The sequence below is a fragment of the Notolabrus celidotus genome, chromosome 16 (assembly GCF_009762535.1).
Source record: "Notolabrus celidotus isolate fNotCel1 chromosome 16, fNotCel1.pri, whole genome shotgun sequence".
NCBI classification, from domain to species: domain Eukaryota; kingdom Metazoa; phylum Chordata; class Actinopteri; order Labriformes; family Labridae; genus Notolabrus; species Notolabrus celidotus.
The window spans coordinates 13,844,359-13,869,402 of record NC_048287.1 but is presented as its reverse complement, the minus strand read 5'-3'; the positions used below and the strand labels follow the sequence as shown (position 1 = coordinate 13,869,402).

The 25,044-nt window shown below is 39.6% G+C and overlaps 2 protein-coding genes across 6 annotated transcripts in view; one reads left to right on the top strand and one right to left on the bottom strand.

The window, feature by feature from the left end:
* Positions 1–3,975, top strand: part of rftn1a (raftlin, lipid raft linker 1a) — a 40,577-nt gene extending 36,602 nt beyond the window's left edge. For 2 of the 4 annotated variants that reach the window (XM_034705404.1, XM_034705405.1), the window contains exon 10: positions 264–3,975. In XM_034705404.1, the coding sequence (XP_034561295.1) occupies positions 264–677 (414 nt within the window). In that variant the 3' untranslated portion in view covers positions 678–3,975. The remainder of the gene's footprint in view (positions 1–263) is intronic. The other 2 variants (XM_034705406.1, XM_034705402.1) reach the window with 2 other exon arrangements.
* oxnad1 (oxidoreductase NAD-binding domain containing 1) lies at positions 3,976–24,345 on the bottom strand. 2 transcript variants are annotated; one of them, XM_034705407.1, is made up of 11 exons: positions 24,104–24,345; positions 23,276–23,333; positions 22,327–22,456; positions 20,877–21,078; positions 15,031–15,154; positions 14,179–14,245; positions 13,964–14,067; positions 10,763–10,904; positions 6,188–6,433; positions 5,985–6,093; positions 3,976–5,815 (listed from the first exon to the last, which is right to left on the bottom strand). In XM_034705407.1, exons 4-11 carry the CDS (start codon positions 20,887–20,889, stop codon positions 5,658–5,660), a joined length of 963 nt encoding a protein of 320 aa, XP_034561298.1. In that variant the 5' UTR covers positions 20,890–21,078; positions 22,327–22,456; positions 23,276–23,333; positions 24,104–24,345; the 3' UTR covers positions 3,976–5,657. The 2 variants fall into 2 exon arrangements, with proteins under 2 accessions (XP_034561298.1, XP_034561299.1); XM_034705408.1 differs by lacking the exons at positions 20,877–21,078; positions 22,327–22,456; positions 23,276–23,333; positions 24,104–24,345 and adding an exon at positions 15,638–15,767.
* Between the last annotated feature and the right edge of the window lie 699 nt (positions 24,346–25,044).

Sequence of the window (25,044 nt, the reverse complement as noted above, 5' to 3'; positions counted from 1 at the left end):
TCTCTGCAAATCTGTCACTCGTCTCTGTTGTGCCTTTAGGATATGTCATTAAAAAGTCATGTTACTAAATATGGGATGTACAGCAAATATAAACCCACTTAGGAGAAGTCTAATAATAGGCAGGTAGCCGACCTGAAACTGTACAGGAGAGAGGCGTCAATGAAAGATGCTTTGTTGCAGTTTGTCAGGTGTCTGGAGAGATGGAAAGAAAAAGAAACAACACAAAGTGTAAAACTGTCTCAAACACATCTATCTGGTTTCAGATGCTGAACCTCAGGGGTCGCAGCAAGGCAAAGAAAAAATCTGGTGGAGAAACACAGGAGGAGAGAGAGGACAGGTCCCCCGTGATGGAGACGGAGATGGACAGGTGGAGAAGAATCACAACAGAGGATGAAGACAGGGCAGAGAGGAGGAAGAGCAGGGACAGCCTTCAGAGAGGCGAGGAGGAGAGCGAGGAGGAGGAAGAGCAGTATCAAAGGCGACTCTCGTTCCTGCCAGGAAGCAGGGTTTATGTTGATGATCAGGAAGAGGAGACGGACATCGACGAGATACTACTGTCCCACCAGGAAAGATCTGTGAGATGGACGGACGCTTGTAGCAGGGATGAAGGAGGGGTCAAAGAGCAGGTGAAGATGGAAGAGCGGATCAAACAGCAGCTGTTTTCAGGCGTCTGTTGACACATCGGGCACAGGATGGAAACTTTTTACTTTGTCAAAAAATGCCTTTGAAAATTTTTTTTTGATCTGGATTTGAAGTTGTTCTGTAGAGAGCTGTACTGTAACTAGTCATCATGTACAGTTACTGCTTTGGTCTGCTGACCTAGGTGTTTACACTCTTGCAAGCCTTTGAGGTTGTAGTTCCCATGAAAGGGAAAGTATTGTGCAGCTCTCTGCTTTGGGTCAGTGTTGCTCTGTGATGTATGTTATGAAATGAAACTGTACAAAGCTGTACAACAACATAGAACTAAGAACTAAGAAGCCCTATTTGACCTTTAATAGCTAGTCTGCATATTCATCACAGATATGTAAATCAGTTCCTCCAGGTCAAAAGGAGCATTTTTCAAACAAACAACATCCCTTTTGCCATTAATGTGTATTTGGTTTTCAACTTCAGATATCTAATATTAAATTCCTCCTATCCAAAATAAAAATTCTAGATATCTGCAATAGGATTATAGGGGAAACTCTGTATCCATAATACAGTTGTTAATCAAATCTGAAGTGAGCAGGCATATTCTGGGATATCCAGACTTGTATTCTTATGAACAAATCATTTTCATTTCAGACATCTGAGCAAGAAAAATAAACATTCATCGTGTTAGTGGTAATCAAGAGTGAGAGAAAATACCCAGAGACTGTATGTGCCTTGGATTAGGACATTTGTGGAGGGAGGGAGAGAAAGAGACCAGAGTTTCACTGACAACTGTGGCAAAACCCTGACTAGTAAGAATATGATTGTGACTAGAAGTCACAAGTTCATTAGGGAAAGGGCAACTCAAATGGAAGTCAATTATTACAAAATTAAATAAATTAGTGTCAAAATAAATGTGAGATAAAATGTAACTAAAAGGAGCCAAAGCTTGAGCTGTAAGGCAACTGGACTGGTAGAAATTCTTGAAGATGTTTTACCTCTCCGCCTCAAGGCTTCTTCAGTTCTGACCAGACTGGGGAAGAGCTCGAAGATATAAGCCACTAACAGTCGTGGGTGTGTCCAGGAGTCACAAAGGGTACTAAGTGGGGTTGTCAGTCTTGTTCCTGACAGTCATTCAGTACCACCTGTCAATTGTTAGCCTAGTTCCTGACAGTCGTTAGGGTGATGGGTCAGCTGTGAGTCGTTAGAGTCACATCTCTCTCTGGTGTGAGTATGGTCTTACTTGTTTTGACAGAGAATTCAAAACAGTATTGTTTGTGGGAGACAAATGGTGTCTTAGTCCACCACCTCTGTTAATAGAAGGGTGTTCAAGCTTAACATAGATGGCTTCCTTGACCCCTCTTTCATACCAATGCTCTTCTCTGTCCAGGATCTGCACATTGCTGTCCTCAAAGGAGTGTCTCTTGCCTTGCGGATCAAGCTTTGGATTACCATGACCTGGATGACTGAGAACCTTCACAGACAAAACTAAAAGGAGCTGTGGGTGCTAATTGAATCAGTAAAGAAATATGGAGGGATGGGTCATGTGTATGAAAATAAAATATTAATTTATTCATATAGCCTAACAAAATGAGGACTCTAACCAAGAGTTAAACACATATATTTTATAAGGAGAAACTAAAATGGAAATAAACACTAACTTTCCACACTTACCAAGGTCCAAGCTCATGAGTCTGCGGATACTCTCTTCTGATTGGCGGAATGCCACAACTGCGCACCAATCGTATTTCTCCTGCCAGCAGCCAGGTGAATGAGATCATCAGGGCAGTAGGAACACACCTCACACATTCAAAGAAAAGTTAATCAATTACACTGTAGCCGGTTATTGAAGATGTGTTCTCTTTATTAAAAATCCCATCAAATGTTCCCGGTTAATGGAGATTGTTATTGTGTAACTCTAAATTTGTAGATATCTGCAGCTGAATTGTTTGTAGTCATAATTCTAACCCTTGATAGGCAATATAAAAGTGCATTCTACTAGTCATAATTTCCCCAATATCTGAGGTGTTTATTTTGATAAAGAAAATGTAATTACCACTATCTCTTATGTATCTCCAGCCTAGCTGTTATATGTTGAAAAGGCTACTTGTACCCTATTAGGGTTTAAAGTTAGCTAATATTAAATTTTGTTAAGGAGAAATAAAGTGTCAGATATCTTGAGATACATTTTCTGCTAGTAAGAATGTAATTATGAATAACTTTTATACATTTCTTACTACTGAAAGTACTTTCACTCGGAGAAATGTTGTTATGGATACTTAGAATCCAATTGCTGATAGAAGTGTGTTTGGATTAAATGTTAAAACAGCTTACTATTACAGCAAGCCTCCTGTTCAAGCCTTAACCTTTATTTCACATTGCTGTGTTTCACTACTTTCTTGTGATACGACTTTTAGAAAGGGAGCACTGACCTCACTGGGTTTTACTGTATTTCTTATTTGTTTCGTAGGTTATTGAAGAAAGAAACGAGAAGGGACACTAACAGAGCATGTTATCTTTAATTTAAGCCTGAATGACACTTCTACTTTTACCTAGTTTAGCTTATAGGCTGATGTTCAATCAGATGTATACATCTGATTCAGCTTAAATTTCAGTTTATGATTTATAAAAATGTTTGCACATTCAAATTTTACTTTTAAAGTATTTCACTCAACAGATAGAATATCATGCTCCCAATCTTAACAAAAATAAAGGGAATCCAATCAAAAATGATAAGAAAGAAAACGTTTCTTACACTTTCTTGTATCTGCCATGTTCTCCAAGTCAAGAGATGATAGCCTAATAATTAAAGGGGCAGTTCATATAAATGCGAATGAAAGATGATAAATCAGCTAATTTTGGAGCTCATTCAAGGGGTTGGAGTTAATCCAGGCCAAAAATGGAGGTGAACTAACTTTTGTTAGTGGGGCTCTTTATGTACAAGAAAAAAATCTCAAGAAGGAATGTCATGTGTGCACAGTTGGTGGTTTCTTAAAGAGACGATTTCTTCCGTGAAAGAGCTCAAATGAAAACGGGGAGATTGATGATTATCTAGAGCAACTTCAACACTGCCTCCAGGAAAACATGATGCTGTTATTAATTTTTCATTCAATGCTGGGAACAAACCAAAATTGTGTGTTTGGTTAGATCCTGGAGAAAGGAACAGATGATTAAAAAACTTCATTTGGTAGAGATGACCTGTTCAAGGGTGTGCTCTTCAAAAGTGTGTAAATTAGACATGGGGTATTTATGACTTCTTCCCTGGAGGAGCTCTGTAGTGTGTAAGTAATGTGACACTTGAGTCTTAATATAAAAGCAGAGGTCAATAAAGTGTTTGGAAACAGACTGACTCAATTTCCTTTATTTCCTCACAAGAGGAAGAAACGCAGAAACAACTCAAAAATGAGTCTCAAGAGCATGAACCCCTACTGAGAGACGACAACAAGAAGCTCGCTCCCATCTCCGAGGGATGTTCAGTGATCCGAGCCAATCAGAGACCACCTGGAGGTTCCATTACAGTGCACCATGGGATATTCACTTCACCATGTTAATAGGTATGTGGATGTGGGTGATTGAGTTAAATGTGCATGTGAGCTAGGCACTGTACGCATGTAACGGTGAGGGTGCGCAAACCAGGCAGGGACACTGGCCAGTATGTGGGAGAATGTGAAGTCCATGACTCTAAAAATATACGACGTGTGAAGTTTGTGAGTGAAATGAGAAACAGTTGCTCCAAAGTTACTCAGTCAAACAACTTCACATCTACAGCTCTGCAAATAAATAAGAATTATTTCAATAGGTATACATACAGAGTGAAACATTTCTAAAAACACATCTCATAAAACAAGTGGAGGTATTTCAACTGAAGAAAATAAGTCACTCATTAAACACTTAATGAACAGTGTTAAATTACAGTACAGGTTGCTATTGTTTGCCCTGATCTTCTATGTTTGAAGGACTTCAAAATAAAAGTTGGCATTTTCAAAAAGACAAAAGATCATTGCACACTCATATCTGTCAAAATCTGCCTTAATGCATATCATCTTAAAAGGTATACTTTGATATTACACAGCTGTGTTTAATACTTGATTTTGATTGGTCAATGCTGCACAGCAACAGCATGTTATTTGTGGAAAACAGACAACTGCTCTAATCCCAGACGCCGAGGACTCGCTGTAGTCATATCAATCCGCTGATAGGTTAACTGGGTGTCAGTTTGTAAAATGATCAATTCATTAAGTGGGTAGTTGTGTAATAAGCAGGATGATGTACAGTGAAAGGGTTTTTTATAGTAGAATGCAGATAAGGTTACAATCCACTATAACAACCTGCTCACCATACATTATCCCTCACTTATTACATCACTAAAAACAACATGTCTTCACTTCCTGAAGGTAGTTTGGATGTAAAGTCTGTTACCATTGGATGAAGCTGGACAGCTTGTTTTAAGCTTAGCCGACTAAAAGAATGCTAATGATGATCTTCTTATCAGACTCCAGGTAGAAAGAGATTTAGTGTGTTTTCCAAAAATGTCTGATTGTTGCTGGAAGAAATGTTTGCATAGGTACACATCACCTATGATTTTGCTCCATCAAATCCTCAGGCAGCAAATAAAGAGAGGGAATGAGTTAAGATTTGAAGATGTAACAACACATTCTGTCTATCACAATAATTTCAATATTCATTAAGGCAGTGAGCTAAAAGACATCCTGCTAAAGTTGAGATTGTACAGTTGTTCAGTCGTCCTTTCAGATTCTAAGAAATAAAATCATCTCTGTTGTCTTTGCGAGTCAGCTGCTGGATAAAGAGTGGGCGGTCCCAGCGGTCCATCACAGATCAGGCACAGGTTGCAGCAGCAGGATCGGAGGGTGTATTTCCTCAAGCTTTCACCGTTTATATTTATTTAAGTCCATACCAGTGGAATATTCCAGTTTCTCTGAATTCACAACACACCTCCAAACATGTTCCCTCAGTAGACTGATAGAGGAGCACCAGCCAGCAGGGGAACTCTGCAGGTTCCTGACGTCCTACCACCACTTCTCAAAGAGGATTCTGTCTCCTGGGAGGCCGAGGTCTGTAAGGGTTTTTGAAAATGCTTCGATCATGGGCGGCGGCCCGCACAGGAAGCACAAAGTCCTCTGCGGGTCCATGTGAGCCCGCAACTCCTCCTCTGTGATCCTTCCACCTGAGGAGACACGAGAAGTTTTTATATCAACCCTGCTGCACTGATTACTCCTGAGTCACCTGTATTGAGCTTTTATAGAGCCTGTTCTACATGACCACTCAAGCTTCTACTTGACAAACAATGTATACATGTCAGAGTATGTGTGCGCATGTGTATGGGTTTTACTTACGGCTGAGGAATGGCTGGAGGTGCGGGTCAACATCTGTGCTCTCTTGCGTGACGTGGAAGTCGCAGGAGAGCTTGTCAGGGAACTCCCGACACGCTTCAATGATGGAGTTCTGGGAACACAGGAGGTTAGCTGTCATGCATTTGTAACACAGATTGTCCTGACAGAATAAACTAGCGCCCTAGATTTCTTTACAGATACCGCACCTGGAAGAGCAGCTCCTGTGTGTTCTTGGCGCTGTAGCACAGGTGGGCGGAGCCTATGTTGTAGTCCCGTCCACCTGATGCCTGGTTGAGACGCAGTAGATCTGTCGTGTGCAACAGAATGGAGTACAAGGGGTTGATCCCTACACCGCCGGCCACCAGCAGCAGATCCACAGAGGGGTCAGAGGGCGAAGGGTTGAAGAAAAAGTCTCCACCGACACGCATCGCTACCCGGGAGCCGACTTTACACTGAAGAGAAGGAGGAAAGAAGAGAATGAGATGGCATGTTAAGCATTGTAGCTTTAAACTTAAGCTCCGAAATATTTATTTTTCTTGGCAGCTGAAATAAATTTGAAAAAGGAAACACATTCTGAGAAGAATACAGCATCTCGTGAACTTTGCTGCTGCCCCAGGAAACAGTAAAAAGCCACTTTTAGATCCACATGCATAAACACAACAAACCTTTGCTGTGCTACAGGGGAAAGTGTTTTCACAAGTTGGGCAGAGAAGGTCTTTTGAAGTCTTAAGAAGCTGTAAATATGCCTCCATCTGCTTTTGTACACATGTGAGCACACATACACATAATAACAATGCTCGCACTCTTAATCTGCTGTCATGGTCCCTGCGCTATTTCCTGCTCGCAGAGAAGAGTCGGAGCGCGGATATCAAACGCACACATCATCAAAAGATCCCAGAGCACAGAGCTGTAAGAGTCGGAACACTCAAACACATCACAGCGCTTTCTGTTACTTATTTACACACTGTGTGTACTAGCTCAAAGCTATTTATTAGGGCCCATCATCAAACACAGAAGCTGCAAACAAACACGCCGAGTACAGACATAGAAGGAGAAGGTAAGCAGGAAGGAATCAGTGTTCGTTTTACACACGCGCTAACACACTGGATTAAATAAACGGAGCACATCGTAGCAGACAAAATGCCACACACCAAGAACTTCAGCTTTGACATATTAGAAAAGATAAATGTATGATGAAGCCTAACCAACAAGTTCAATTTTTTTTTAACATACTCTATTAAGACTTTATCTAAATGTTTATACAGTCTTTATTAGCTCAATTTAACCCTAACTCTAATCCTAATACAAGCAAGCAGGTTATTTAAAAAACTTGTGGCCAACAATGTGGATGACCCACTCTAATACTGCTTGATATTCATGCTCCTTGGCAGATTTCGTTCCAGATAACATTCATTGTATTTTGAGGAATTCTCGGCGCTCCCAACATTTGAAGTACTTATCTTTAAGAAACATGATGGCAACGCCTGTGCTAAGGTACAACAGCCATTAAGTTATTGAACGACCCCAATTCAAAAAAGGTTAAGGCGCTGTGCAAAATGTTAATATTGCCAATATGTTAATACAATTGGAAATAATTTAAATGTAATATTTAAAGTTATATTTTTTGGCCTTTTGGCCTTTAGTTGACAGGACAGCTGAAGAGAGACAGGAAACGTGGGGAGCAGAGAGCGGCTGGAAGACATGCAGGAAATGGTCGACCTGCTGGGAATCGAACCAGCGACCCCTGCAACGAGGACTGTAGCCTCTGTATGTGGGGCGCTTAGACCACTAGGCCACCAGCGCCCCTTAAATGCAATATTTAATTGAAAATAGTGCAAAGAAAACAATTAAATGTTGAAACAGTTTCCTCATTCTAAATTTGATTCCAGCAACATGCTTCAAAAGAGTTGGGGAATGGGGCGCCATTGGTCTAGCGGTATAAGCGCATGTCCCATATATGAAGGCTATTGTCCACGTCACAGCAGTCGCGGGTTAGACTCCCGGCCCCAACCATTTGCTGCATGTCTTCCCAAACTCTCTGCTCCCCACGTTTCCTGTCTCTCTTCAGCTGTTCTATATGTTAAAGGTGAAAAATGCCCAAAAATACAACTTAAAAATAGAAGAATAAAAAGAGTTGGGACAACAAAACACTGAAAAAGTTGTATAATGCTCACTCATTAAATAAATAAATAAAACACCTGGTGGAACATCCTCCAAATAATTAGGTTAATGTACAACAGCTTAGTTACATGACTGGGTATAAAAAGGGCATTCCAGAGAAGCCAAGGGTACAGCCCATTGCCCTTAAGTTTCATCCATCCATGTCCCACTTGAGTCTTTAACCGGTCTTAGGCTACGTTCACACTGCAAGGCTTAATGCTCAATTCAGAATTTTTGCTCAGATCCAATTTTTTGTTTGCCTGTTCACATTACCATCTATAATGTGACCTGTATCCGATTCCAGTGTGAACTGTTTGCGGCTCCTAACTGCCCCGCATGCTCAAAAGAACAGTAACAACGACATCACATGCAGCTGTTTCACAAACATAAACATGCAGGAAGACAGATTTTCGCCTTTGTTACAAAGATTTTGTGCAGTGGGAGCCGGAGAATGAATGACCAGTTGCGGAGGAGGTCAAGTATAAAGAAATAGAGAGCCAAATTGCTTGTTTTGGCTTTTTGCGGAGCTGTGGCGGCAAATACGATTGAAAAGTCTATGTGGATGCGGACACGGAGTCAGGAGTGGTGGGTCTGCGACGTTAATAGTTTCACAGAGACAGAGTTTATTCAAAACTTCCGGATGTTGAGAGCAACTTTCAGTTACATCTGTCAGCGGCTCTTCCCAAGGCTCCTTTGGCAGGACACTCAATTGACTTGCTCCATCATTGCTATCCTCCATTTTTGCAAGGCTACTGCTGCGCAGAATTGTGACGTGTGTCACTATAAAGTGACGTGAAAGTATTAAATACGCATCAAATCCACCTTGGCCGTTCACACTGAGGTCGCAGATCTGTATCTGATCCAGGACCACATATGGAAGTGGTCTAAATCTGATTTGAAAAAATCTGATTTGGGCCAGATTTGAGTGTTCACACTGCCTCTAAAAAATCCGACCTGGTCACTTGACCCAAAAAAAATTGCATGTGGGCCACTTTTGCCTGCTGTGTGAACATAGCCTTAGTCCCTCCCACCAGAGATGCATGGAATGAAGAGAGGGAGAGAAGCAATGAGTAAGAATCATCTAAGAGCTTTGGGAAGCACCCTGGGTCTCCAAGTCAAAATGGGAAGATATTCACCGCTCTGAGAGAGACAACATGACCAAATAGTTTGAGAATTTCAGAATAATGTTCCTCTGTGTAAAAGAATGTATCATCTAGGGTACATAATGTCATTAAAAGATTCAGAGCACAAGGGATAAGGCCAAAAACCAATAATGGATGTTTGTGGTCTTCGGCCCTCAGGCAGCACTGCCTTGAAAACAGACATGACTCTGTAGTGGAAATCACTGCATGGTCTCAAAATTACTTACAAAAACCCCCACTGTTTGTGAATACAGTTTGTTGCTGCATCAACATACACAGGTTTAACCCCTATGAAAACAAAAGACTGAGTATGAACATGATCCAGAAACACTGCTCCCTTCTCTGAGGCTGAGATAATTTAAGGGGAATTGAGGTGAAATTTAAAACTTTCCTATGGGCGGAAATTTGAAATGTTGTCTGGAAATCATAATAACTGTGTCCTTGATACTGAAGAGGAGAAGGACTATCTGGCTTGTTGTCAGCATACAGTTTAAGAGCCAACATCCGTGGTGGTAGGGGGTGTAGAAGTGCACATGGCGGGGATAAACTGCACACTTGTGAAGGCCCTATTAATGTTGAGTGATATATAAAGTTTTGGAGCCGCATATAGAATGGTAGACAACATCTTTAGAAAAGGAAAGCATTGTTATTTTAGCAAGACAATGCAAATCCAAATTGTGCACACGTAACAACAGTAAGGTTGAACAGTAAATGGGTCTGGTTGCTCAACTCGGCTTCTAGAGGAAGATGTGATGAAACAAAGAGGTTAACATACCCCGGTCTAAACTTTGAAATGTGTTGCTGCCATCAGAGTCAAATAGACGTATAGTTATATACCAAATTTCTTAATGTCAATATTTAATATTTTGTCTTTGTGCTATTTTCAATTAATCATAGGGTTTTGGTGTTTTTCGTAAGTCTTCGAATTCTGTTTCATTCATCAATAAGTGCTTCGTAATGGATGACAAAGATGCCAATGCCCCTCTGACATTTGTGCTATTAAGCAAGAAGTTAACGTTGATCTTATGTATCTTTATAGAAAGTAGAGGTGTGAAAAAATATCTATACAGCAATATATCGCGATACTTTGACCTCCAATATCAATATTTCAACTCTTAATATCGATTTTTTGTGAAAATAAAATTCATATTTTAGCCGAGTTGGAACTAAAATACAACTTCAGTATTTCAAAAACAATGAAGTGGAAAAGTTGTTTTCAATCAAACAGTTTTGACTTAATTTGTCCTTTAAATTTTGAGTAATATTGTGTGATTTACATTTACACCATCTCTATTTTTTTCTTAGTTAACTGTGTAGAATATCACAATATGTCACACTATTGTGATATCGTGATATATCGTGATACTATCTTATCGAGACCCAAGTATCGTGATGCGTATCGTATCGTGAGGTTCTTGTCAATACTAACCCCTAATAGAAAGTGTTCCTATAATTGACATATCCAACTGCCCCACTCACCGTGGTGTGAACCCAGTGTGCTGGAGGGTGTTTTGCGTATTTAACGGCCAGTTCGACAATGCCCTCCCTCTGCAGCAAACCTGGACTGGAGCACATGGAGAAACCTCCAACAGTCTCCACACCAGGGATGAAAAAATCCACCCTACACACAAAAAAAACACAAGTCAGTCAGGGATTATTCGATTAGTTGTTTTTTTGTCATAAAAGGATGTTAAAATGTATTTTCTGTAATTACTTCAAGTGTTTGAAATGTATTCCTGCTCTTCACTGACACAACAATAGTGCTTTTGCGCGCGCACTTTTGAGTGTGTTTTTTTGTTGTATTTTTTTTGTGTATGCACGAGCGCACACTTTTGTGTGTTTTTTTTTTTTTTTTGTGTATGCGCAAAAGCTACACTGAGGGTCAACATGTGAATGAAGGTAGCATGGCGTCCTGTGACCTCAGTGAAGAAGGGGGCCTGTTCCAGAAACCAGAACAAAGGCAAACCAGATGGAAACTGTCCTACAGCTAAGTTTAAACAACGCATGGTGTCCCCGTCTACACTCAACATGGTCACATCTGTCCGTCAACAAACAAGGCTCGGCACCCTCAGAGGAAAACAGCAATGCTAAACAGTTGGTCTAATGTTCCACCAACACAATGACCCACTGTTACACCAGAGAGAGACACTGACTGCACAGCCCTCACAGGCATCATAAATATGGATCTGCTGTGAAGATGCACACATATGTTCCACCCACTCCTCCTTCTTCTCCTCCTCCTCTCCCACCTGGCCACCAACAACTTCACAGTCCTTTTTCTCAGAAACACTGAAACTTCAGGATTTCCATCTATTTACATTCATTATCAGCCGCCACAGGGCAACTGGCTGCCGCTTTTATATCTCACCACCACCCACCTACAGTATGGGCTCATGCACGTATACTGCATGTGCAGGGAGCACTAATTAACATTGGCAACACTGTTTGATAGACACTGACTCAGAAAAAAGCTCTGCCTTCATCCAAGAAAAACTTTACTTTCTGTTATGGTTAAAAAAAAAGAGTGCCTAGAAGTTAACTTGACAGTATTATTAAGTTAAAAACAATACACTGTGGGGTAGGGATGAACCGCAATGAAAATTCTTGGCTGAAACCGAAAATGAAGAAACCAAGGCCGAAAACTGAAAACCGAAACACCGAAGGAAATGATTATGCCAATTATTAGTAGGGAAACCGGGGACAGGTGTAAAACCAATCGGGAACTAGTTAGAAATCACCTGATTCACTCTGCACATGCTCAGTTTAGTTGCAGCTAGTTTGGATAGCAGTTTGAAATCACTGGGTTAAAAGAGCTCAAGGTTCTAGACAGAAATGTCAAAAATGTTACATCTATCCCCAGTCTCCCCTACCATTGCATTTATGGCTATGACTGTGTACTGACCTCACTGAAATCAAAGATCTTATTGAACATTATCAGACAACGAGGGTGCATGCCCTCATCTGGTTCAGAGAGACCGATCCTTTTTTCTGCGCTCTGTTCTCCTTCCTGCGCTGCGTGCTTCTCCGTCTCAAAGCGGGTTCTCCTTATCCATCGCGGCCTGGATCATTTCTCGTGTGCGCTGCTTTATTCCCACATCCAAGTAATGATCTTTATAATGCGGATCAAGTCTAATGCTCTTAATATCTCTGTCTAAAGGTCACAACACATATTGCCTGATGATATTCCAGCCAAACATGCCCATGCAGTTCTACAGCTCCGTGCAGTTTGCTCTTGTTTGCGTCCGATTGTGGAGGTGAGCTGTCAGCATCTCCACTCTCTGTTACACAGAGCTGCACTGTGCACTCTCATCCTGCAGAGCACAGATCTGCCAGATATGGATGATGGGCCAGATGGGAAGGGAACACTTCTTACTAGTGTATTGTGATGTGAATTCATGACACGTGATACATTTCCACTGTTTGAGTCAAAGCTTCCAGCATAGAGCCAGCAGGGTAAGCTCATCCAGATAAACCCGAAAAATCTCCACCCTTGTGAACCAATACGTCAGGGTTGAGCCTCAGAATCATTTGACTCATGGTTATAATAATATGAATAATTTCAATGTAATATTAACGGCCTGTATTAGATATATCGATTTTAGGTCACGATCAAACAAAAGTTTGAAGGTTACATCACTTTCAAACACTGCACATTTAAAGACTCTCAGTCATAAAACAGTAAAATAAATGGTCATAAAATGTCATTCTATGTGTTGGTGAATTTCATTATTTTGTAATGAGTCTCATTTACATAGAAAGAGGCAAATTTTCCTCCAAATCAATGCATCACTCCTAGGGATGTCTCAATTTTGATGTCAACTATCAGATAAGAGCCGATCTGGGAATTTCTGAACTGACTGGTGATTGTCAATTTGAGCTGATCATCCTACCCAAATAATTTACATCAGCTGTCATAAGCTGAGCAGCAGAACACAAACTTGCAAGTAGCATGACATTATCAGCCCTGTGGATAAAATGTCAGCAATGTTGAAATATTTCAAACTAAAAAGCGAAACTTATCAATTTTTTCTGCTTGTTTGATGAAAAAGCTCTACTAGACTCAGAATCTATATTCTGTCCCATAGCTGATGTGATGCTGTCCTTAAAACACATCTTCTGAACCAAAACAGGCGGACAGTGACTTCATATTGTAATTTGTAATTCACTGTAAAAGTTTCATGAGAAAAGAAAATCAGCATGGTGACAGCAAGGCAAATCAATGACAAAGCCACCCCCTTGTGGTGACTGTGAGCACTACAACAAGAGAGAAATAAATGAGACGGAACCTTTTGAGAGCAGGCTCAGGCAGGAAGTTTGACGTATTTAAGCAGGTTCTGTCTTTGTGTTACAAGTTTGATATGAGGTCTAAGTATTTTCAGTAGAATAAGGAGAAAGGGAAAAGTTTCTTTATCTTAATACAGGGGATGGCAACTTCTGAGGTCAATGGTCATGTTCATCGAGAACCTCAAACCACCTGTCAGGTCAGGATACAGATTTAAAACATCATCTGTGTTTCACAGGCTGTCCCACTTCCCTTTATAACCACCTCGAGACTTTAATAAATGATAGCCTTCATCATCCAGGGAGACAGACCCTGTAGAGATAGAGGTTAGCCTTAATAAACCCCTCACTCACGTGTAAAGCTCAAACATGACATAGTGAAGCACGCTGTCTACTCACCACTGTCCGGCCTTGAAACTGAAGTCTGGATGAACAGCTAGTCTCAAGCGTTTCACCGTCTCTGATTCATTCAAAATGCCGCTGACTTCAGCCGGATACAGAGCCTGTCATAGACCACCAGACACACACAGAGGACAAGAGGACCGTTCAGGAATAAGTTAATAATACACTGTGAATTGTCAAGGAATGATTCAGTCAAGAAAATCATGTCTTACATTATGTCTGGAGTTGTTTGCCGTTCTCTCTAGATGGTCCATCTGCCGTTTGGAGGACATACTTCTCCTGAGAAAACAGAGGCAACTAGTCAACTAGTGTCTTCCACAGTCAGTGAAGAGCTGCACAGCAGCGTTGTGTTACAACATTACTCAAAGTCTGGAGGTGGACTTTGTCCTTATTGTCAGCATGAGAAAATTTAAAAGGCCAGCACCTGAATCCGAAACTCACACCAAACTGTGTCCTACCATGCAGATATTTTTGTTTCATTTGATTCTATTTTTGGGTTGACTCTTTTTCTGTCGACCCAATATAACAGAGGGAATCATTGTTTTTTTGTCAGTTCTCAAAGAATCAAGTTCTCCTTCATATGTGGTAACAAGTATATAAAACAACCTGTGTAGCTCCGTATTGATAATAAGTGAAGAAACCTTTATAGTAAGACAGTTCTTTTTTCTTTGTTTTTGTGATTCACTTGAGATGACCCTTGTATTAAAAAACACACTGCCACTCTAGAGTTGCTGAAAGCTAAAAATAATTTCTATAGACAGTAATCTTGTAGTTTTCTTGACATCAGTCTCTATGGTGCTTCAGGAGTGAGCTGTGAATTATTTTGTGGATCAATGACTTCAGATCCAGTTTGCCAAAATATAATTTTCCTACATTTGTTGTTCCATACTTGGTCATGATGTTCTGCTCTCTTATAAATCGTTTGTCATGCAGAATGCTCATGAGATACATGTTATAATTCTGGTGACAGACAGCTCCTTCTGTTACCAAACAAAGCAATTGCTGCCTTACAGAAACCAGTTAGTCTTAAAACCAGTAGGGACATACCACCAAGTAAAACTCACCTTGATCCCGAGCTGGAGCCAAGCAGTCGGCAACAGAACAGACCAGCAGTGGGGCTCTGGATGCTGAGGCTTCGAGCAGCAGAGGACAAAAAACAGGGGACACTCATCACGACCAGGGCTGATCCTGGAAGAGAAAACATCAGGGGTTATCTGTCAAATCTTTGTTTCTCATGAGTGCAGACTTTGAGTTCATGAAATCATCCTTTCCTCTAAAATGTATTTGTGATCCTAAACCTTTTGTATAGCAGCATCAGCTTAGCCAGTCGAGTCTAGTATCACTCCACATTCATTTCAGGTAAAAAGCCACCTGGTTACATCAGAAAACGTGCCTCAAGACCTCACTGCTACGAGAAACCTTCACTGACACACTGTGCTATCTTTTCATGGACGAGGATGACAACGTTAAAGGCTTGGTGTGTTCTTAAAGGCCACATACTTACCTAAAAGCGGCACGGTGTTTAATTGTGATCATTCTAAACATAGTTTGGCGTGACCTCCTCCGTCATGAAGCTGAGCTCACTGTTTAGCAGGAGCTGCTAGTGTGGTCGGTTTTATGACAGACACAAACAACTATTCAAAAACACGAACTCTGAGCTCTTTCTCTTACCGAGATATGATGACAAATGTCAGATGTTGTTCATAACTTCCAACAGGAGCTTCGGGATAACCTTGGTATTCTTTATGATTACATGACACTAGTGTTTCTTCTTCTGTGGTGTTAAAATGTAGCTCGAGTCTTCTTCTACACTTATGGCGCGTGGCAGTTAAACAGATTCAGTGGCGCCCCCCCGTGGCAGCTGACGTTTTTACATTTAGGGTGGCTGGGAAGTGCAATGCAAATTTACAAAGGATGAAGCACTTTTACAAAGTTTGAGACAAATTAAAATTTTGGAAATTATTTTTAAATTTTATAAAACTAAACGACATGAGCAAAACACTTGAACCAAGGCCAAAACAAATTTACATTTCAGAAAACAAATTTACCAAATCAGAAACACTTTACTGAGACTTATGACCAAGCAGCAACCTCTGGTCTAAAAATATGAGTCCAATGCAGAAGTGCTAAAAACTGCAGTTCATCGAGGATCCGCTTGAGGCTGGCTCCGGGAGTACTGGAAACCACATACACACCAATTCAAAAAAGCCGACCTTTACAGCAGAAATAAACATGTTTACAGCCTGGTATAAAAGATGAGTGTAGTCTGGGTAGCTAATTTCTCGATCGGCACACACTGTGAGGGGGGTGAATTTTTTTCAAAGATATTGAGATTACGAGTCTTCAATGAGAGGCACAGCTGACTTGATTGACTGGCGGGAACGCTGTAGCTGTTGGCTAGGAGGCTCAAAGTCCGCCTCTTTACGTCACAATCGCATGACAGCAGCAATATGGCTGCCGCCGACGATTGGCCTCAAAACAGCGCTTCAGAAACAGATGGGTGATGTCACGGATACTACGTCCATATTTTATACAGTCTATGCTTATTACAAGCAACTTAACATTTTTTGCCAGTTCCGAAACAAATGTAAAAACTGCAGATTCTACCAGAAAAGGAATGTATCAATGATTTTCAAAACTAAAGGTGGTTCCAGTGGTTATTATTTTGAAATTTCGTATCAGCTATAGCTGTGATTGGCAGGAACACATTTTGAGGTGCTCTCTTATCAGTCTGAAACAAAACATTTTAGCGGAAACAGGGTTGTTAATGACAAATATAGTTTATTAATCACCTGGCTTTTACACATTTTGATATTACAGACATAAGATGTTTCATCCTTTGTAAATTTGCGTTGCGCTTCCCAGCCACTATAAAAATAGGCTCAATTAGATTTTTACTGCTAGATGAAAAGCTATAACGCTAGACTGAGAGGTGTACCGAAATTTCAAAGTGAGCTATAACCTAATAACATAAAAAAAAAAAAAGCATACCTATTTAACTTGTGTATTTTCAAGGCTACAACTGCAAACAGGCCTTTGTCTATCTTTATTCATGCACAGCTAAAAAAAATGAAGGCCTAAGTTAATTTATTATAGATGGAGCTAAGTTAATAACCCATATTCTGCTTTTTTTGTGCAAATGACTTGCCCGTTGATAAAAACAAGGAGGGTTTTGCTAGAATTATCAATTATAATATAACTGATTGCATTTATTAGCAAATTATTCTCCAAGTTAAGATATCGAAGTTTGTTTTAGAGTTTGGCCATCAAAAATACGTTGTCATCAAAAATTATAAATAAAATGTATTCATTAAAATACCACCCAATTCACTTAATCCATCACTTAGTAGCCTACTTTCACAGTATAATCTGTCTATAACTTGGACTAACTTGAATATCAAGCACACACCCATAAGAAGTCTTTGTGGTTTTATTAGTGACACATTTTAGCAGAGGACAGGTGACACTGGGCAAAGTATCTGTCAGTGCTGTCATTCATAGGTCTTTGATGTCAGTTTGATGTGGAATCAGACATTAAAGCTCAGCTGACAGAAAACGTGACGCTTGTGACCCAGATTACAGAAAAAAGCCTGGTGTAAATTAAATGAAAATTCAATAATTTAATCTCACATGTAGCCCACGTATAGATAATAGACTATAATCGATTTCTACATATTCAACCAGAAACTAGAGCTGTACTGATCACTATACTCTTTATGTTTTTATGTGTACCACATACCTGTAACTGTTTACATGTATTGCCACACATATTTCTCAACATGTTCTATTAAAGTGGGAAAAAATAGCATTTTGTCTGGTTCATTTTTGGAACTTACAAAACTATCAGCCTTCAATAAATTATAGCAACTGTTAATAAGAAATACACATTACTTTGCTGTAATACCTCTTCTGAAACTATACATGTAGTATATTCTCCAGTGTAACCAAAGACTATGGGTGAGGATAATAACCATGTGTTTTATTGATATATCTAACGTATAACTTCTGGTTTAACGTGTGCGGTATTTTTAACATTAGGTCTTTGGAGTGGATTAATACAATTAAAGTAAGTATATAATTATTGATAAAACAAACTAAGGTGATTGAATGTAAAAATGCAATGATAATGTAACTGTTTTATGTCATAATGGGAACCTTCAGCTTCAGGAGGAGGTTTCAAATCTCTCATTTCACACAAACCCTCTCTACAAGCAAGCCACTTATGGATTGTGTCTGCTCATTGTTTTCAACTGTTTTAACTTTTGCTCCTTGCAAACTTCCACTGGTATCCACTCAGTAACCTTTTTCTCTAAAGTACTGCACTCTCTGTACATCTCTTTGTTGAGATCATGGACTCCAGTATGTCTCATGAGCTGCAGAGAGCTGAGGCTCAAACCTGCGGCAGCTTTAACACGACTTGAAAAGGACTTTGTGGTTGATTCTGAAGGGAGGTGAAAAAGGCAAATTATACTTCCCACTTACAGTGAGGACCACAAACTAAATCTGGCTCCCTCTAGAGGTCATACAGCGGATAGCTCTGCTTGGTTTCACAGCACTTTTCTTACATACTGCTGCTTCCTCAGGACACTAAACTGGTCACATTTGTGACAGTTTAAATATTAGAGTTTGAATTCAGGGCCCTCTTATATTATGTGTTGATGAGGGCATTCTATCCCACTTGATATATCACGGATGCAGTAACACTTCTTTCACTTAGTTTGATTCACTAGCCTTTCTTGGTGTGCAACTGTGTTTTTAAACCACTCAATCCTTATATTTCATGTTCTGTAGCTCTGTGAACTTAAAGCAGTAAAAAGCTGGAGTACAGGCTGATGCAACAGTTTATAAAACCTGCTGTAGCACATTAAGCAAACACTGCTTTTATAATAACAATACTAGTTTTGCTTTTACTCTCTGCAACTTATAACATATTTAAGCTTCAAAACTTGTTTTGGAATGTTTAGAAATATGTTTTAAACTTACTTTGAAATTTGGCTGTCAAGATACAAACCTCTGGCATATTTTTGGGAAATGCAGAAATATCCAGAATTACTTGAAAGAAATACATAAAGAAAGAGGGCCATTTTTAATACAGAAATATCACATGGCTTAAAAAACATACATTTAGTCAATATATCCCCTCAGGTAAGATGTATTACTTGCAGCAGGAAAAGGCTCTTACCAAAACGGTTGATGCAGACTGCCCTTACCATGAATAACAGAACACATGGGACAATAGAGGTTCACATGATGGGACAGGTCACACACTAGTGAGGATGGGTGTCATATGTCAAACCTCAGAGACTTGATTTTGTGGGAAAGTGTACCGAAGCACTATTTATTATTGTATATGTTTCTGTAATATATCTTGATCTTTGTGTGTCTATACACCTTACAGTTTTCTTTCTGTCACTCCTCGGGGTGTACAAACTTTAGTTATGGCTCTTGTAGGTACACATTAAAGGAAACGTCTGGGGGACCATACTGTTGAAGAAGTTTAAGTGGTTACATAAATTTAAACAGGTGAATAAACTGGTCAGAACTCAATAGTTGATGAAGGTCTTAAAGGTTCAGTATCTGTATTTCAAGATCTACAAGGAACTATTAGCATGAGGAAGACAGTACTATGACAGTGACAGTTCTTCAAGGTTAACAAAGGTATCCAGAGATGTGATGTAACATCAGGGGTTATGTTGTCACTTAAAGGTCCTCATGATTTAAACTGTGTTCTACTTGTTGGAGACAGTTTAGTAAAACAGATCAGTGTGTCTGCAGAGATGCATGTTAAAGCCTCCTTTTTCGTCTCTTTGTCTGTCTGAAATTCCAAAAACAAAACTAATTGCTTAATAAAAATACCAGTGATAGGTCCAGTAACTGTCAGATTCCTTTCTGCATTCCTGAAGGTTTCATCTTTAGAGTCAGAGGTGCTGTGTTTCTGCTACTGTACTCACAGTTTAATAATACAGAGGAATTAAACCGGACAAACAGTCCAATCCTCAAATCAAGCACACAAAGCAATACATCGAAACTCATGACATTCACAAGAACAGAGTTCAGCCTGCCCCACCCAAACTCTCTGGAAGAGACAACTGTTTGTTTAGTTTGCACAATTCCTTCTATCTCAACATTTATAACCCTCAGTGATGAACTGGGAATTACACACGTGTCTACTCTCTGTGAGGTTACCAGCGTTTAAAGGGCCCATAATGGTTTGTGCTGTCTGAGGCCAGTAAACCAGCACAATGCTCACGTATCATCACAATCCTCAGATACAGAAGCCTTCCTCTGAGAGCTTTTTCTCAGCTGACTCTACCAGTCTGACTGGCTGACTTCCTGCTCTCTTTCCCAGGGTTAGCACACCTCGGCTCAACCTGTTGTTCAATCTGGCGCAGTGTCGAACAGAGATTTTCAGGTTTAGCACTTGACAAAGGCTTGACTGGACTCATACGCACAGCACATGCGTGATGCAAGTGCATTTCCGTCATCACACACCAAAACACGAGCATAGACAGGCGCACGTAGTTTATTCATCTGAGTCAACACAAGTATTTATGCACGGCTGAATGAGTCAATGTGTTAATGTGTTCATACAGCAGTTAATTATAGACTATTCAGACTTTGATTAGTGACATCAATTACATGCTAATAATAACCAAACATTAGTAAAGTGACTTATTTTATGTTTCTATAATAAGTATGAATATATATATATATTTTGGTTCAACCTCACAACTACATGTGGTTGCTGGGGAACAGAAAAATGTTGATTCATGCAGGTTGTGATGAAAGAAAGTCAACTATGTTAGAGCCACACATGGGTAGAATGTGTTACATAATGTGCTCCCAAGTCATCGTTTCAGAGTCAGATCTATAACGTCACTTGATTTCTGTACACACATTCTCCACATACCTCTCTGTCTCATTGGGCAAACGCTCTGATTTCAGCCCCAGAGGAAATCCTTCGGTCACAGCTGGAAGATGTTGAATGAGAGATACGGTGTCAGGGTGGAGAGGCTGATAGTTACAGTGCAGCTCTATCTGAAACATCTCTGCATGGATCTTTTCTTTATCTGGTCGGGTTGTTGTCAATGGTCAACTTTCAGCGAGACTACCTGTGGTTTATGGAGAGGAAGCAGATCAAGAGATACAGGACAGAGAGTTGGAGAGGTAGAGCAAAACTGAGAGGTGATACAACAACATTATTCCATTGTGTGGATGATGTTTGGGTTTTGTAAGTGTGCAAAATGTAGGAAGTGTTGCTTTTAGGGATTAATTATTTTCACTTTTTGATAAAGGTCTGCAAAAAATCAAAGTTATGAGGATTATCAAGGTCCGACTTTTGACATGTGAGGATTAGACTTTTATGAAATCAAGAAATAAAATGTGTTTGTATTGTTGGAGCAAAAAAACATAATTTTCATCTCAGCGAAACTGTAATTTCACTAATTCAGATATTTCACATTTCATTTTTATTTTCATTTTTACTTTGACGCTCAGACTATGATCACATGGTATGGAGCCACAGACAGAACATAAATTACAAATAACAAAAAAATATAATGATGGCACACGGCATGGCTGAAGTACAACAGATCTTAAACATGGAAGGACGTTGTTCAGAAAAGCCCTTAATTTGCAGATAACTTTTGGCTTATCTGATTGCAGAAATAGAATTAATTTAAACACAGAAGGATGTTTTAAACAATAATTTGGTATCAACCTCTCCCTATAACCCAGAATGCTTGTGTTCTTACATTCAAACAAAATATGGTACTCATTACCCAGACGATTATTACAGAGATTACAAATCCTCTGTTTTCTATCCAGGCCTTTATACCTTCCAGTAACCTTAGGGATCCTGGTGTTATTCATTCTAAAATGACAGATAGCCTGTCTGTACTTCTGGTTTTCAAATAACAAATATTTTTATATCTTGTTTAAATTGTACATATAAATCACATTATGTCATTTTATCCAGTTCACCTTGCCACTTTTGTAGAAACTGATCTCTAAGCCTCTGTTCAACAGTTAGTCTAAACCAGTTGATGTTGTTTCACTGATGTGTGATCCAGAGGTAAGACAGGCCACAGTCATCAAGTATCTATTTAACCTTAATCTATGTTGTGCAGGTTAAGCAGATAGTTATACATTATTCGGTTTAACTTACTTTATTTACCTGTGATCAACCTCCCCCAGTAGCCAATAATTATTTTGTTCACTGCAATACAGAGTGGGTATCTTCCCAGCTTCCCATACACCATGTCATTGCAGGTTGTCATTTTAACTTTTAGGGTATACTTTGCATCATATATGTTAAAAAAGCTTGTATGCATTTGAGTGTCCATTGCATCAAAGCCTACCTGTATGTGCGCCCACATGGCGTAGAGAACAATTCGAGACATCCATCCGCGTGCGATGAACTGACTGCAGTTTCGACTCTGATGGGAGATGAAGGAGAGGGAGTCCCTCAGGTATGCAGGCCACCGTCTGCTGATGGAGAGAGAGACAGGCACCTGCTCACATTCCTGTTGCTACAACAACTTTCACTCTCAGCTTAGAAAGAGGGAGACTGAAGGCATTCCCTGTTTCCTCCCTCCTCCCTCTCTGTGTTTCTGTTTGTTTTTCTCTGTTTTGCTGCTAAGCCCAGACCGGGTCTTCCCTGTTGGCACAGACTTGAACAGAAACTACTTAACAATCTGATAGGCATACCAAGAAAAGACGTCTTTTAGCAGCATAACATGAGGATGTGTGTTTCCTCATGAGGAGATTCCAGTGACACTTTGAAACTTGGCTTTTGTCCAATGGAAAAGATTGCACCATGGTTGATGTACATTAACTTAAAAGTCCCCTCAAAGCTTAATGTCCCAGGTACATAATGACAAATATGAGAGTCGATAACGTGGAGGTTGCTAAAATTTTGTTCTAGCTCCAGAGCTGTTTTTCCTGATACTGTAAACTTGCAAAGGGTGTAATGTATGTTGAAGATACATTTTAATATATTTTACAGGGAGGCTGGGAAAATGTTATTAAACACCTACATTTTTGTGGTACTGCATGATTTTGTGTTGTTTTTTTTATGCTGCATGATAGCCAAACATTTCATAATGCAAACCAGTCGATCTTAATTCGAACTCTTACTGTGAAATGAATTTACTGGCTACAACTTTGTATTGAAGCAGTCTTCTTAAAATGTTTCGAACGGTGACTTGTGCATGAGGGAATCATCAAAAGGCTTACTTCATACTGACACATTTTTTTCTAAACTGGTGGTTTTTTTTACATTTAGCACAGAATTTGTGATGTACTTACAGCTTTAATGTTTATCAGCAACACACCCTCAGTGGACTTTTCTGGAAAAAAAAAGAAGCTGCAACACATGTGGATTAAAGGCCACTCATATAAGAAGACTTATACAGATGTATGACTTAAGATAACACAGAAAGGCAACAGTGTGAATATATTTAATTCCATGTATAACTTTATTCAAGGCATAATAAATTCAACAAAAGTAGAGGTGATATACTATTTTTTGCAAAACCAAAAAAATTAAAGCTCTAACAACTATTTGATTTTTTTTTTTTTTTTTTTGCAGTAATGTGGGATCTGTTTACTTCACTCAAATTGCTTTTCCACGTTGAACGAAAAACAAGTACACGTTTAACTGCTGGGTTTTTATTTTAAAGAAATGTGTCAGATTTTTTTTTTATGTCATAATAGGGAAAGAATATGTCAAATTCTGGGGCAGAGCTATTAAGTTACATCAAATTACTAATCTCCAATGTAACAAAAATACAAGTGGCTGATAAATTGTACACAAGTAGGTTACAGTACCTCCTTGGATCACTGTAGATTAGTGAGTTGTATTAATAGCCTTCTATTAATCAATTATTAGCTTTTGACTAGATTATAATCATAATGCCAGTTTATTAATAAAAGACAAACACCTATATTATTAAAATGAGTTTGAGTTTTTAAAACATGAAGCAAAAAAGGCATTATTTTATTTCTCATTCAGGCAACCCAACATTGGACTGTTAAGCACTTCATCAATGAAGCATTTGGGACATGTGTCAAAGTTTGGACATTTGTCCTTCTGAAAAAAAAAGGCAGTCAGACAGACATCGCTTAGAAACTCACATCAGAGTCGGACTTGGAATTACAGCACGAGGACAGACGAAAGCATCCGGAAAACTCGCGTGTGACAACAAAGTAGTACCCCAGCAGGGGAACCTGGCGCCAGGCCAAACAGCTTCCCCTCACTTATTGAGAACTTACAACAGTCACAATTGCACGTCTACGACACTCATTTCAGGAGACTTTTGAGTACCTCCTGTCGCGTGCCTGCTCTGAATATTTCATCACGTGGTCTCCATCACTACTGTGCAGCCTAACTACATGCTAACCCGTCTATTAAATACGGAAGAGGATTGGGGCCTTTAACATTTTTCTTTAGGATCTTTTTTTATTTTTTATTATTAATATTCTGAGTTTAAAGTCAGAATTCTGAGATTATAGTCAGTATTCTGACTTTGATCTCAGTCTCAGAACTCTGACATTAATCTCAGCATTCTGACTTTGTTCTCAGAATTCTGACTTTAATCTCAGAATTCTGACTTTTTTTTTTTTTTAATTCTGACTTTAATCTCAGAATAATAAAAATAAAGAAAAGCGTTAACCTTATTTTTTTGTTTTTCCCCAGTGGCCCTAATCCTCTTCCGTAATTAAACGTAGGCCTACACAAAATAAACATCTCAGTACCACATTCCTGTCTTTGGCATCATTAAGTATAACTCATTGTGGCTTAAACAACAGGGCGTCCAAACACCGACACGTAATTTGGCTCCCTGGTTTGGGTTGGGTTTAGCTGACACAAAGGAGTCTTTTTTTAAGGTGCACGGTCCCATGGGGTATTGTTGCTACGCAACCACAAACCCCGCCTACCATCGCAGTGGCTTTACCTGAGTGCGAACTCACGTGACAAACCCTGGACGTTCATCCAATCAGGAGTTAGGACAGGTGCTTGGAGAGGAGAGTTTCGGAGGCGGAAACCTATAGTTCAGTAGACGAAAGCCGCCCCT

What these genes read in the sequence shown, in the direction of transcription:
- oxnad1 (XM_034705407.1), bottom strand. An exon ending in GGCTCCAGCTCGGGATCAAG is followed by an intron (nt 14,246 to 15,030) that starts GTGAGTTTTACT and finishes CTGTTTTCTCAG; the next exon opens with GAGAAGTATGTCCTCCAAAC. An exon ending in CCTCCAGCCATTCCTCAGCC is followed by an intron (nt 5,816 to 5,984) that starts GTAAGTAAAACC and finishes GTGTCTCCTCAG; the next exon opens with GTGGAAGGATCACAGAGGAG.